The sequence below is a fragment of the Pleurodeles waltl genome, chromosome 7 (genome assembly GCF_031143425.1).
Source record: "Pleurodeles waltl isolate 20211129_DDA chromosome 7, aPleWal1.hap1.20221129, whole genome shotgun sequence".
Classification (NCBI taxonomy): domain Eukaryota; kingdom Metazoa; phylum Chordata; class Amphibia; order Caudata; family Salamandridae; genus Pleurodeles; species Pleurodeles waltl.
Genome location: NC_090446.1, coordinates 219,731,659 through 219,746,436, shown reverse-complemented (window position 1 = coordinate 219,746,436; position 14,778 = coordinate 219,731,659). Strand labels below are relative to the sequence as shown.

The 14,778-nt window shown below is 43.3% G+C and overlaps 1 protein-coding gene across 1 annotated transcript in view; it reads left to right on the top strand.

The window, feature by feature from the left end:
* The first annotated feature begins 4,888 nt into the window (after positions 1-4,888).
* The window catches only part of SPO11 (SPO11 initiator of meiotic double strand breaks), an 883,213-nt gene continuing 873,323 nt past the window's right edge, over positions 4,889-14,778 (top strand). The window contains exons 1-2 of the mRNA XM_069201619.1: positions 4,889-4,947; positions 5,871-5,984. Of these exons, the coding sequence (XP_069057720.1) occupies positions 4,889-4,947; positions 5,871-5,984 (173 nt within the window). The remainder of the gene's footprint in view (positions 4,948-5,870; positions 5,985-14,778) is intronic.

Here is a 14,778-nt window from a genome sequence, read left to right as displayed (position 1 = left end):
AGTATGCCAATTGTGGGAAGAAAAATTTGTATCAACCAAATTTAGAGGAGAGAGCATAATCACTGGGGTCCTGGTTAGCAGGATGCCAGTGAACACATAGTCAAGCACACTTACAACAGGCAGAAAGTGGGGGTAACTATGCCAAGAAAGAGGGCAGTTTCCTACAATGGGGGTGGTTAAAGCACACAGAATAAATTAGATAAGATCGAAAAGCAGCACTTGTGCCTGCTAGGCTCGACCTAAAAAAGATGAGAAATGTTGCATCATTACTGGCCAGAGAACATCCAAAGAGGTCTGGCTCCCTTTTCGAAGATGAATAGTTTTGTGTTCTTAGTTGAAGGAAAGTGGGCCTTTTTATACATTCCTCTTCCTGAAACAAATCTAGACAGAACTTAAAATAGAAGCAGAGGCATTACAGTCCTTCATCAGATGTCCTTGTTGACAGGACTGTGGTGTACTATCACAGGAGTGGCGGAAGTCTGTCGCACGCCTGTAGGCCAGGCCTTTGGTGACCCACTCTTCCTGCTAGATAACTCAGTCAAACTGGGGAAGTCAGCAGTTTTACCAGGGCTACCTTCTGCGGCGCGGTTATCTTTTTCAGATGAACAAGCGTTCGGATTCCTCCCCTTAAGCCTCGTCTGCATTCATTTAATCTATCAGGGCTCAAGAAGGTTGATTTGCAGCAGCAGGAAGTGTTTGCACTCCTTACTTGTAACCCTATACAGCCAAAGCCAATATTACATCATCTGGTGAAATAATGAATCACCTGGGAAACAGATCAACTATTTGATTTAAAAGCGCAGCTGCTTTCATATCTGATGGTGTCACTGAAGAGTTATTGCCAATCTTTTACTTTTGAGTGGTGTTATGCGGCCATGCAGTCATGCAGAAAACGTATGAACATACTTGTCTTAAATTGTTGCCTGTTATCTACGAAATCATAAATCAGCGATAGCCAGATGCTGGTGAAGCACATTGTTTTGTGGCAGCGAAAGGTTACACGATTTTATAATATAAAGAATGTGTTGTATACAAACTAGTATGTAGCGTCTAACCCCATAAAATACATTCACCTGAGTGGAAAATAATCTGCATTGGATTTTTTTAAATCCTGCCAGTGGGCAGAGTTACCATTTAAAGCGTCTTTGAAAGTATAGTGAATCAACCCCAATTTAGATTTACTGGTTTCCAACTTTCTGACTGTAATGTGCAGCTGTTACTTCTAACTGGACTAGAAGGGAATGTTGTAATATATCGTTTGAAAACGGGGCACGTTAAACAGAGTTGCGTTTAGAATTGTCATTGGTTGTCATCAGGTTTTGGGGGAGGGGCATGGCTGGGTAAAATCTTCTAAGGAATTAGTAGAATCCCTTTATACACCTACTGACTTAGAAGTACAGAACAAAGGTTTTGGCTCACATTTTAACTCTGACTCTCTAATCACTGTTGATGGAGAGGATAGCACTTCCTAGCAAAATTTTCCTTCTATGAAAATATGAAAGAAAAATGAATTAAGTAGGAATACAGTTAGGATGTTGAATTAAATATGAAAAAGAATGTTGACTGCAGACAAAAATGAATACTATCCCAGCGGAGGGTGTTATAAAGCACCTGCTACACGAGCTCCATTGTGGATGGCAGTGGAAAGATTAAGGGCCTGATTTATACTTTTTTAGCGCTGCATTTGCGTCATTTTTTTACACAAAAGCGGCACAAACTTACAAAATTCAGGCCCTGATTTATACTTTTTGGTGCAAAACTGCACTAACGCAGTTTTGCACCAAAAAGTTTAGCACCGGCTTGTACCACTATATTTATGGAATGGTGCAAGCCGGTGCAAAGGGTAGGCTAGTGTCAATAAAAATGATGTTAGTCGGGTGAGGCTGGTGGTATGGAAGAAGGGGATTTTGCACCAAAAAATGATGTTAGGCAGGTTAGAGACTGTAACCAGATTAGTGTCATTTTAGGGTGCTAAACCTACCATGCCACATGACTACTACCTTAGGAAAGACAGGAGTCATGCCCACCATCCCAGTGGCCAGCACAGGGGACAAGGGTCCCCTGGGCATGGCCATTGCACCCTGTGCCATGTATGTCCCATTTCAGGGCCCCTTGTGGCACTTCAAAAAATAAAATTAAATACCTACCTGTACTTAACTGGGTTGGGGTCCCCCATCCTCCGCAGTCTTTCTGGTGTAGGTGTCCCTGGGGCCTGGGGAGAGCACCTGTGGGCTTATTCCATGGTGCTCCACCATGGAAATAGGCCCACAGGTCCCCTAATGCCTGCCCTGCCCCAGGCGTTAAATAATGGGGCAAAGCAAGCTTTTGACCACTCCTCCCTCACGTGCACCATTTTTGCACAGCGGTATAAATATGGCATTAAGGCCATAGAATAATTTTTTGCACAGGAACGCCTACCTTGCATCTCATTAAGGCAAGGTAGATTTCCACGTCCAAAAAATGACTTTAACTCCATAAATGTGGCGCTAGATGGGTCTAGCGCCAAAGTATAAATATAGAGGTGGTTTTGCACCGAATTAGAGTAAATAAAAATGACGCTAATTTGGGGCAAACAGAGTATAAATATGTCCCTGAATTGCATTTTGTAAGTTTGCGCTGCTTTTGAGTAAAAAAAATGACACAAAAGCGGCACCAAAAAGTATAAATCAGGCCCTAAATGCTTCTTACTGTACCCCGGTTACAAACAATATATTGCAACATTCCCTTCTAGTCCAGTTAGAGTCATATTTGAACATTTTGCTGCAGTCATTGAAAAAATAAAGGTGGTAAAACAAGATTCTTTAGATAAACTAGTTGACATTTCCTATTAAAAGTAAAATGTTTAGAAAAACTTCTAAGAAAAAGCGGCGTTTGGGAAAGACTGGTATTTTTAATGACTGCAATGTGGTAATTGTAACAACATTTCTTCTGTGACTAGTGATTATCAGGCATTTAAGAGCAACCAAAGTGGCGATGTTAAGATTGAGAAAGTCTGTTCTACCAGCCAAAACGCGTCTCTTTCACAAGTTTGGATATTTGTTATGTCGCTCGGCATATGAATTTATGGATTTTGTGCTATGCAACCTGGTGCATTGAAGATATGGATTACCTTCCAACTTGGAGTGCAGGCCCTTTTTTTTGGATTGGAAGAGGTTGTGTGCAGTGATATGTATGTATGTATGTGTGAATATGGTATTTCTCTATCTCAAAGCTAGCCAAAAGATAGCGGAGTGCTGTACAAAAACAAAGCATAAAGTTAGCAAGTAAGAGGAGATAGATGTGGGTTCAGGATGTTTAATGCACTGTGATGTAGTTTTCTTTAAAGAGGTGACTCTTCAACTCTTTTTTAAACTGGAGAAACATTGGGGCAGTCTTGATGTGTACGGTGATGGATCCTAGGTGCATAGATGGAAAAGGTCTTCAGTCTTTTTTTTTTTTTTTACATTTCTTAGTCTGCAGCCTGATGGTGCCCTGGCTGCAGGTCTCTTTAGATCCACTGAGGATGCTAAGCTTCCCTGCCAGATAAGGGAGGGTTCTGGTTGTGATAGCTTTGTAAACAGGAGTTAATGGAGTTCCATCAGGGTGGGAGTGATGTGATCATATATCTTCAGGCCCTGGATGGGACATGGTGCAGCATGTAGCTTTCCCCTAAGGGGGCGCTCATTAGCAGCGGCAGTGAGGCGGTGGGGTGTGAGGTCCAGATAGATGCAAATAGCTGTGTTTCCCCTTGATGACTGTGTGACTACAGAGACACGCCCCCTTGTTCTCCCAGAAAAGCCCAGCGGTTACCATAGACAGGGACCACAATCGTGCTTCTCTTGATTTACAGGCGAGTGAAGAATTAACTCATTACATTTACTTTTAATACATTATGCATGGTCTGTTACTCACTTAAGTGGTTTTACATCACTGGCAGGGGTCAATATTGAAGTAGATGTCCCGATGAAAGCCCTGGACCCTATAGGCCTTTGCATGGGCTAAAACATGTTGAGGCATTTATTTAAAGGTCATAGGACCATAATATCCTAGAGTACCCCAGATCACTTTTTGATTAAACCATACCTACTGTCACCATAATTAAAGGATACCTTTGTGAACAGAAAGGTATTTTTAATCTTTAGTCCTGTTAGGTTAGTCCTGTTAGGTTAGGTTCTTTGTAAGAGCTCCTGCAAGTCAGTAGCGCTCATCCTGGCTTTTAGGGGCTCCCGTGAACCAAATGATAAAGCATGCCACTACTAGAGTGGGTGAGGGACACAAAAAAGAAAATAAATCTTTTCTGGAAAAGAACAATCGAGGTTAGGCCTCTGACATTATTGCCCGTAAGGTTTGTTGAATGGTCTAGGGATACTTTAGGTTGACAGTGATTGATATAGGGAGTGTGTATCCCTGAATCTGCTATAGATGCTCCCACAGAAAAATCTTCCTGACCTCCGGAGTGACGGATCCAATTTATTCAGCCCTAACTTCACTCCTATTTTGAGACATAGTTCAGAATATGGCTTTTGGAGTGCGTTGGTTGTGTGATATGCTGTAACACTTTGAGTTATGGAGTGTATTGATGGGGAGGGTATCTCTTGTGTTTTTTTCAGGTTGTGTTTTCTGAGAGGTAGAAGTTACCCAAGAGGGTGGTGTAGGCCTGTGTAAATGGATGAAGTGGCGAGGAGATCTGAAATTTCATCAATGAAGTCCTTGTTCTCTCCGGGAAGCCTGTAGATGAAATAAAGGAGGGGATCTGCATTATAGGTAGAGGGAAATTGCATATCAGCAGCTCCATGGAGTTGAGTTACTTGCTAGCCTAGAGTGCAGTAACTGGTTGAGGCCTAATTTCTTCTTATGTGTGCAGTTCACAGGATGGATGCTGTAGCTTGTGGGAAGAAAGGCGTGTAGGATGTGCGAAGATGTGGGTATGAACCATGTTTCTTCTGTTTTGAAGAGAGTGTCAAGCTTGTAATAGGTGATAAGTTGTACGATGTCTGGTGTGTGGAGCACTGCATAGTGGGCACTGATAAGAATGAATTGTGATCTGTATTCTGTAGTTTGATGTTGTATGGTAATTAGGAGGGTGTATACAAGGTTGGGTTTATGTGTTGTGCAAATGATGTGTGAGTGTTTGGGTCATCTACATCTAGGTGTAACTGTGGGGATTGGCAGTATGAGGTTCTGGTGATGCACATACATTTATGTTACCATGTAAGTTTCTCTGGAACAGAGGTTCTGTCTCAAGGCGTTTCCAGGCCCTAACAGGCCCAAAAAGGCATTTCTCTTGACAGTATCCATACTTTGCTGGGAATGCCCTAGTGAAGGGACTTCCTGAAGGGTTGATTGAAGTAAGGAGAAGACAGGAATCCGGTGATGTCACTAACTGTGCAGATAGATGAAGGAAAGTGCAGTGGTGTGATTTCCTATGCAGATGGATAATGGGAAATGAAGCTCCCTTGCTTGGCTTCTTTTAAAGACTGTTTTGGCGGGAAACCAGTGATGCCACTTCCTGTGCAGATGGATGATGGCAAATCCAGTGATGTCACATTCTATGCAGATGGGAGACAGGAAATGCATTTGTGTCACTTTGTATGCAACTGGATGATGGGAAATTAAGTCCTCTTGACTGGCTTATTATGTTTTGAGAGTAATTGAAAGATGTCTGTATTTTATTTACTTGTTGAAGTAGAATGTATGTTAATGTAGTGTATATCATTCAAATGAAGCACTTTGAATTGATATGATTTGATTATTGTGCGGTCAGTGGAGAATCCATTTATATGCAAAATATGAAAACAACAAAATTGACATTATCTTGTCAAATCTGGTTTACCTATGCTGGCTGATGGAAAGCTCCAAATTTCACAGCTTTAAAAATATCTGTGTTTTAGTTCTCAGGTTCTTCTGGCAATAGAAAATTTAATCTTGGATGTTGTCGCAAGCTTGTCCCGAAACGAAGCGCCCTGCCTCACCTTGTTTAACCGATCGAACTGGGGAAATGTTGAGTAAGAACTTTTCATTATTGCTGACTTCATTTTTTTCTCTCCCTCTTGCTCAAAATGTTAAGTCTTCTTGTTTGGACATCTAGCACTGTATATCATGTTGAATTAGGGACAGCTATGTTCAATATAATAATAATAGTGACCATGTTTCTTTACAACCATACTCCTCATTTACTACAGTTGTTTCTTAGAATCAAAACCACACCATCCCCAAGTGCTGGTAGAGTGATTTTGTGCACAGTAAATGCAGTATGTTAGTATGTGCATGTAGGAGATGTATAACAATGTATTGAATTTGTCTAACGATGGCTTGGAAACCTACAGCCTGCCACATTGCCAGCTTCACTGTGCAACTTATTGTGATTAGAATAACAGAAGCTCTTACAGTATATGGATTTGAATTTCAAAAGCAATAAATTATAAGTAGGAAATCTGAATCTGAATCTGAATAAGAAGTGACAGCCAGTCTCCATACGGTCACCTAGACTCTAACAAGATTCCTGTCTGGAAACTTTCTCAGTAAGCAATGGAAGGACTGATCTAGGGCTGGTAGTTACAAACTCAGTGCCTTATTTATTATTTGGAGGATGGCTCGTAATTTTTTCAATAGAACATAGTAAATACTCCATCCCCAAGGCAGAGGGTCTGGCTGCCAAATTTATAAATGATCTCCAAGCAGTTGGTCAATTATAATGCATTGGCAGGAACCTCCTTCACGGTGGTTCCTGTCATGGCAGTGCCCGCCAATGCATTTCACTGTTTGGTTGAGGGCTGCGTCAGCATGACACAGCCCTTCAACAAACTATTTTTTTTTCACCAAGAAAATCCTGAAACAGAACTTTCTTTTTGAAAATTAAAAATGCAATGTCCCCCTTGCCAAGGTATTCCTCTCCCGTGGCGGGGGAGCATTTTTAGCATTTTACTGTCCCTCACCACCAATCCTTATTGGGTGGGCGGAACTATAGCCATTTCTCTGACAGCCCTTATTCCGTCGGGCCATGTGAAAGGTTTGGCTGTGACATTGATGGAGTAGCCAGTGCTGTAGCCAAACCTATGTTATGCTTGCATTTTAATTAGGCAGGCCGACCATTATGTGGGCAGTACAGATGCTCCTGTGCCATTGCCACAAAGTGTCCTTACCACCAGCATATTAATCAGGCCCCATGTCATGGGATATTTGATAACAAGGAGATGATGATGCTATTTCATGAAAGCGACTCATATTGCAAGTTGCATTCAGTTTTAGTTCATTTCCTCTAGTAGTACTCTACTGAATTCATATGTCCCTTTCATTGGTGACCTTGGGACAATACTCTGCCTAATGCTTGATTGGATGTATTGAGATTGAGACTAAAAGATTAACTATCATCATCATTCAATAGGATCGGAGAGCAATAAACAAATATTTTAGAAATAGAAAGGTATTTACCTCTCCAATGGACCAAAGTGTTCCCTGCCAAACATTTAGTCAGCCAACTGAGTAAATATTTAATTAATTACCTTTACAAATTAAATAAAGATTATAATAACATTTTTCCAAGTAGGAATAAGCCTGCCTGTTACTGCACGCCCATCCGACCAACAGCAGCTCCTTGAGGTGACAAAATGAAGCCCAAAAATTCTGTTAGTCACATGGAATAAATCTTTTTGAAGTTAGCAATTGTGTCATATGCACTGAATATTCCCACCCACGTGCAAGGCCCCCTGAAAGTATATCAAATATATATATAAATACATATGATATATATATATATATATATATATATATATATATACACACACACACATATATATAGATAACATCTATGCAGCCTACTGTAAAGGCTACAAATGCCACTTACATTAGATTTTTCTTTAATCTCTTACCAGACTTAAGCATTTCTGTGAAACAGAAGAGAGAGAGTATAGCGTGCAAAAGCCAGAACTTTTATTAAAGCCAAAACTGCAAAGAAATCCAAATGCCAATAGGCTTTATTTAAAAGCATAACAAAGAAAAATGGCACCATGTCTTTAAGACCTCCAGGACCTCCTGTATCCCATCATCCCCCAGAGGTGACTGTTAGGTGACATTTATGTCAGTACTTTTTTACAGTGACATGAAGACTAAGCTATAGGTAAGTATATAGTGCTGCATGTAAGATTCGTCCAGGGAGGAGGGCGGGTTGCTTATGACTTTGATGAGGATTCCCCTGGAAGAGAACTAGGATTACAGTTAAGCAATTTATCCTTCTCTTCCAGGGGACCCTCATTGATAGTCATAAGCACTGAATAGAATAGCAAGTCCCTCCCAAACACGAATCAAGGGCGAACACCAATATATACTTTAATGAACAAAGCAGATTTTAAGATCTTAAGGAGGCTTGCCCTATTTGGGTGTCTGTCTTAGTATCTGAATCTAGACAGTAATCCTTGTGAAGGTATGCACCAATCTCCAAGTAGCAGCTTTGCAAATGTCAGAAATAGAGACATTATTTAGTAAGGCTGCTGTTGCCCGCTTGCCCCTTATAGGGTGGGCTTTGGCCTGGCAAGCAATTGGTTGTTGGCCAACTGGTAAGTAATCATAATGCAAGAAACTATCCATCTGCAGATGGTTGGTTTAGAGGAGGCAGTGCCCATCCTCATATGGCCATAGTTTACGAACAGACGATCAGGCTGTGTAATGTCTTTAGTTTTATCCAGGTAAAATTCAGTACTCTTTTGAGATCCAGAGAGTTAATGCTCCTTCCACAGGAGTGTACGGATTAGGAATGAACGTAGGAAGTAAAATTGTCTGGTTAATGTGGAATTCTGATACCACCTTGAGGAATCTGGGATGAGTCAAAACAGTGTAGGAATTCTTTGGCACAGAGAGACTGAATCTCACTGACTCTGCGCGCCGAAGTAATTGCTACTAGAAAAGCAGTTTTTCAAGTGAGATGGTGTAAGGAAGCCTTATGTATTGGTTCAAAAGGTAGACCCATAAGTTTTGAGTAGGTACCACTTTCAATTCCCAAGGAGGAGAGTGGGAACGTACAGGAGGGAACACCTTCTTTGGACCCTCTAGAAAATCTTTCACTACAGATACTTCAAAGAATGCCATTTGGGAGGAAGGATTTCTATAAGCAGTAATTGCTGACAAGTGTGCCTTAATAGAAGAGAACTGTAACCCCAATTTTGCTAGATGGAGGAGGTGGGGTAATATAACATCCTCTTGACTCAGAATTGGATGGTAATCATTCTGTAGACACCACATGTAAAATCTTTTCCATTTAAAGGAATAAGAACATCTAGTAGATGGTCGTTTTGATCCTTTTAGAATGTTAATGCATCCCTGAGAGAGTCCTAGATGACCGTAGTGCAGGAATTCAGGAGCCATGCTGTCAAGCTCAGCAAGGGAAGGTTGGGATAGAATATCTTCCCTTTGAGCTTGTGGATGAAATTCAGTCTGCACAGCAGTCTCCTGTGTGGTCTTTCCGACAGATGGAGAAGGTCTGTGTACCACCACTTTTGGGGCCATTCTGGAGCTATTAGGATCATTCTGGTCCCTGCTTTGTAGAACTTGTAGATGACCGTCGATATCAGAGAAATGGGGAAAATGCATACAGAAAAGTCCGTGACCAGCTTATCAAAAGGGCATTCCCATTTTTTCCTGGTCAGTAGAACCTGGATCTGAAATCTGGGCATTTTGTGTTTGTTTTGTCTGCAAACAGGTCTATTTGTGGTTGTTCTCATGCTTGAAAAAAAGCTTTAGCAAAGTCCTCGTTTAGAACCCATTTGTGAGCCTCTGTGAAGGTGCAACTTCAGGAGTCTGCTTGGGTGTTCAAAGATCCTGGTAGGTGAACAGCCAGAATTCTTATGTCTCTGGCTAGTAGCCATTTTCAGATGGCTTGTGCCTACAGTGATAGGGGACATGAGGGAGTCCCTCCCTGTTTGTTTAGGTAAGGCATTGTGGTCGTGTTGTCTGTTTGAATGAACATAGAGCTCATCTTTATGGATGGATAGAAAGAATTTAGCGCTAGATGGACTGCCCTGAGTTTCAGCATGTTTATGTGATATAGCTGTTCCTTGTCTGACCACAAGTCTTGAACTTGCAGAGACCCCATGTGAGCTCTCCAGACCCTCTAGGGAAGAGTCAGTGACCAGAGTCTGTGTAGGGAGTTCCTGGTGAAAAGGCAGTCCTATCTGCAAGTGCTGGCTCTGCATCCACCATTTGAGTGACTGCTTGGCTTCTTTTGTGTTGACTACTCTGCTGTCCCATAGGTTGGAACACTGAGACCACTGATCTTCCAGTGCTTGTTGTAGCGGTCTCATGTGCAGTCTAGCATTGGGTACGATAAAGATGCAAGAGGCCATTGACCCCAGTAGTGATGCTACTTGTCTGGCTGATGAACTAGGGGTGCGGAGGAGAGAGCAGAATTTCATGTTGATTGAGGATAACTTAAAGGATACACTTTTGCGTGGTTTGTATTCAGAGCCTCTCCCAGGTGATGTATTCTTTGAGTCAGTAGTTGTGTAGACTTTTTTTTCATCGACCTGTAGACCCAGCCTTTGTAGAGTTTCGAGGCAGGACTGATAATGCTGTTGCGTAAGTGCTGCGGAGGTGCTTTTATTCATCCAGTTGTCCAAGTATGGGTAGACGAATATGTTCTTTCTCCTCAGGTGCGCAGCAACTACCGCCATACATTTCCAAAATGTTTTGGGCACCCTTTGTACTGGTAGTGCCTGAATGCCACTCTGAAGTATTATTTTTTAGCAACAGATTCGTAAGAGGTGGAGAATTAAACTATCAGCAGAGTATCATCTGCATAAGATATCAGCAAGAGGCCATATGGTTCTACTATCCTAGCCAGTGGTAGCATATACATGTTAAATAGCATAGGGCTTAAAGATGAGCCCTGTGGGACTCCCCGGAGGCTCTTGAAAGTATCTGAGTAGAAGGCCCGTTCAAAGGCCTGGAAGGATCTTGCATCTAAGAACTCAGTGAACCAGTTTAAGTCATGCCCTGTAACTCCAATTTCTCTCATTCTACGGAGTAAAATAATGTGGTCTACTGTATCAAAGGCGGAACTGAGATCAAGGAGCACAATTGCAGAGACCATTCCCTGGTCTAGTCGCCTCCTGATTTCTTCCGTAGCTTCTATCAGGGCTGGCTCTGTACTGTGAGCGGGCCTAAATCCCATCTGAGAAGGATGAAGAATATGGTTGTCTTCCAAAAAGGTGGAAAGATAAGTGTTGACATGTTTTTCAAGGGTCTTAGTGAAGGTTGGCAGCATTGAGATGGGTCTGTAATTGTTTAAAACATACAGATCCAGATTGGGTTTCTTGAGCAGCGGCTTAATAATTGCGTGCTTCCACTGAGGGGGAAAGGAGCTAGTGGTCAATGACAGATTCAGTAGATCGGTCAGAATGGGGACTATTGTTGGCGCTCCTTGGACTAGGATAGACAGGGGCGCAGGATCTAAAGGTGATCCAGATTTCAGCATGCTCAATAATGATGAAGTTGTTGCTGAAGAGAGAGGAGGAATCTTTGCCAGATTCACTGTATCCCCAGTATTTTGCAGGCTAACCTCCTGAGGGCTGGATGGCTCTGTAGGAAAGCCTGAGTAGATGTCTGATATTTTTTGGGGGAAAAAGGTGCCTAGCTCATTACTATGGCCCTCATTATGAACACAGCGGTCAAAACCGCCGTGTTCATGCTGGCGGTCAAACTACTGACCTCCAGCAGCCCTCATAGTGTTCATTATGTGGCAGTGTGGCCTGCCATGCCAGCTGGTGGTTTTACCCACCACCGCCGGCATGGTGGGCCACACCACCATGTACATAATGACCACCTCTGTTTGGAGGAAGCTTCTATGTCTATGATTTGAACATGAGGGCATACAATTTCTTTTAGTATGCTGAAGATTTCTTTAGGGGAATTAGCTGTCTGCTCTATTTTGGCCGCATAATCGGTGCGTTGTGTGGTTTTAATTACCACATGAAACTGTTTGATGGCCTCCCTATAATAGTCTTTCAGCGGGATGTCAAGGATTTCCTCCATTTCCTTTCTAAGCGTCTGCAGTCTCTTTTTAGTGAATGAAGATGCGTGGAAAACCAGGGGGCCCTTTTTTCCGACTGCCGGCCCGCCTTGATGTACAAGGGAGCGTAACGTCCAAACTATTAATGATACATTTATTGAAAACTTCTACTGAGTCAGCTATATTTCCGTTTAGGACTGGTTTGGAATTCTCTAAGACGCCAATCCATTCCTCGCGTTTAGCGAATGCCAGCGCCTATATGGTTGGGCTGTAATTTGGGATGGATTGGCTGGATATTTGGTGCTGAGATTCAGAGTGATTAGCATATTGTCTGACCAGGCTAAGGGGGTGGGGGTAAGGCAGTTAGATCAGTTATGTTACTAAAGACAAGTTCGATCGTATGCGCTATATTATGGGTGGGTCCACTAATCAATTGACTGAATCTAAGGCCTTCATATCAGCTAGAAGGCCTTTGGCTGCTGCGTTGTCTGGAATTTCTGCATGAATATTAAAATCCCCAAGGATTGTAAAATTAGGTCTAGTGCAAATTAATTCAGCAACTTTCTCAGGGAGGGCCTCTAATAAGTGTTGTGCTGGGCCAGGGGGACGGTATATTAGGGCCCCCGGAGAAGGTGTAATGCAGATTTAAGAGAATAGAAAAGGACACGCTCTCACAATAAGGGAGAATAGGGGGCTAGTGGAAACCCTGACCTGTCCCTAAAAATAATGGCAATCCCACCCCTTTCCCTGAAGCTCTGTCTAGCCCTGTTATTATATAATCGCTAGGCAGGGCCAGCGCCACATCTGGCCCTGAGCCTTCATGGAGCCAAGTCTCTGTCAAGAACAATACTGTGGGTCTCTGCGTGCTTAGCAGAAGATTGATATCTAATTTATGGGCCATTAAGGATCTGCAATTTGCCAAAAACAGCGTGTTTACCGACTCTTTCTGAGGCTGAGCGGGTGTGGAAATATTCTGTGGGTCTTCCTGTAGATGTCTTTCACTATCTGGCTGGGCTAATCTGCATAAGTGAAGAAATTTGGCATCATATACTATATTATCGGTGCTAAAATGGGCAGGGATACTGGCCCCAGACCCGGTCTGGTGCGGACGGGCGCAGACGGGCTTGCCCATCCGCCGCATCGCCGGGTTTATGTTAATCCAGAGGGTTAGCAGCTAAACCACTGACCTCCAAAATGGCGGCCGTGACCATGCCAGAGATAAGGAGTAGAAATGGCAACCATTAAAAAAAACAGTGCGATCTAATTCAGGCAAGAAACAAAAGGAATGCCCTCTAATAATCCCAAAGGGAGAAGAGGGTATAATTAAAACACTTAAGTGTCTTTGCACTCACGGCCACTAAACACGGACCAGTGGTGCAAAGTCTCTAATAACAATACATAGACAATAAAAACAATAAAATAAGCGTGACAAGGCACCCAAAATAGAGAATAATGTCCCTTTCACAAGGCTAACCTAAGAGCTGTCCCCTGCTGCTGTCAGTGTAGATTTCGCTCGTAGAGAAACTTCCAATGTTTTCTTGCAATTGGAATGTGGAAGTGGGCATTTTTCATGAACAATATCCCTGTGCACCAGTAGGTGCGTACTTCAGCACCAGGTGGCATTGTCCAAGCTGGAAATGATGTATGTGGTGCCTATATAGGTGCCACCCAAACTCAGTGATGATAGTTCTTTTCTTTCTGCGCCAGTCAGCGCAGATCTGGGGAAGAGCTACCCCTAGTCATTTTTTGACTAACTTTTGTTTTACAGTTTGTTGACTCTTTTTGAGGTGTTTTCCACCTAGTGTGGCAGGGATGTCCTCCAGAAAGGCCACCTTCAAGCCCTGCCACAGCTGTCAAAAATCAGTGTTGGTGATGGATCCTCACCTTTTTGCTTTTGGTGCCTCTAGTGCAACCACAACCTGAAGGCCAGCGCCCATTGCCGCGCCATGAACCTCAAGGCCTTGAGAAAGCAATCCTTCAACCTCCTGGCTGCTCGAGGTGCAGCACTGCGATGATCCAGATCCTGGTCGAGAGCAAGATCTCTGTTGCACTGAAAGTCATCGGGCCACTTGGGTAAGTCGCACTACCAGAACAAAAGAAGTAGTTGAAAAGAGACTTTCTTCATCTGTCGAACGACAAGACAAGACAGCGTCGTGCATCAAGGTCTGGCTCCACAGTTGAGCCAGCACCTCGGTCGTCTTCACATCTCACCAAATGTCCGGGAGCCGGAGTAACCTCTACCCAGTTAGAAGAATTAATTGAGGCCATACGCCACATATTTGGGTGGCCTGTTCCCTCCTGCGCACCTTTGGGTTCCAAGGGTTCGGAAGTGGCCCCTTCTGGTTCTGCAGCAATGGCACCGGCCTCAACACCAATAGAGCCCCTTGGATCCATTCCTGAATCCGGGCTGATGCTGGTTGTACCATGTCGACCTTCTCTACCACCCCATTTCTCATTCTCGACTCTGACACAGAGCCGAAAGAGCATTGACCAATGCCACCTATGGGGCAGAGTGGAGCCATATCCTCCAGGCCAGAGCATTGGTCTCATTCCTACTGGCTAGGACTCAGTGAAGACTGGGAAGGGTCGCTGGACCCTGAGGAATACCAGCACCTTGATGACCCTAACATGGACTGGTGCGAGGATCTTGGTCCTGAACCTCAGCCTACCCTCTGTGGAAGTCAAGACTAATCTCTTGACGGAGGTACTGCAACCAGGAGTCTCCCCCTCGGAATCACTATTTCTGTTCAACTAAGCCCTCTCCGATGTCCTTTTGGGAGTATGGTCCAAACCCAGCACAG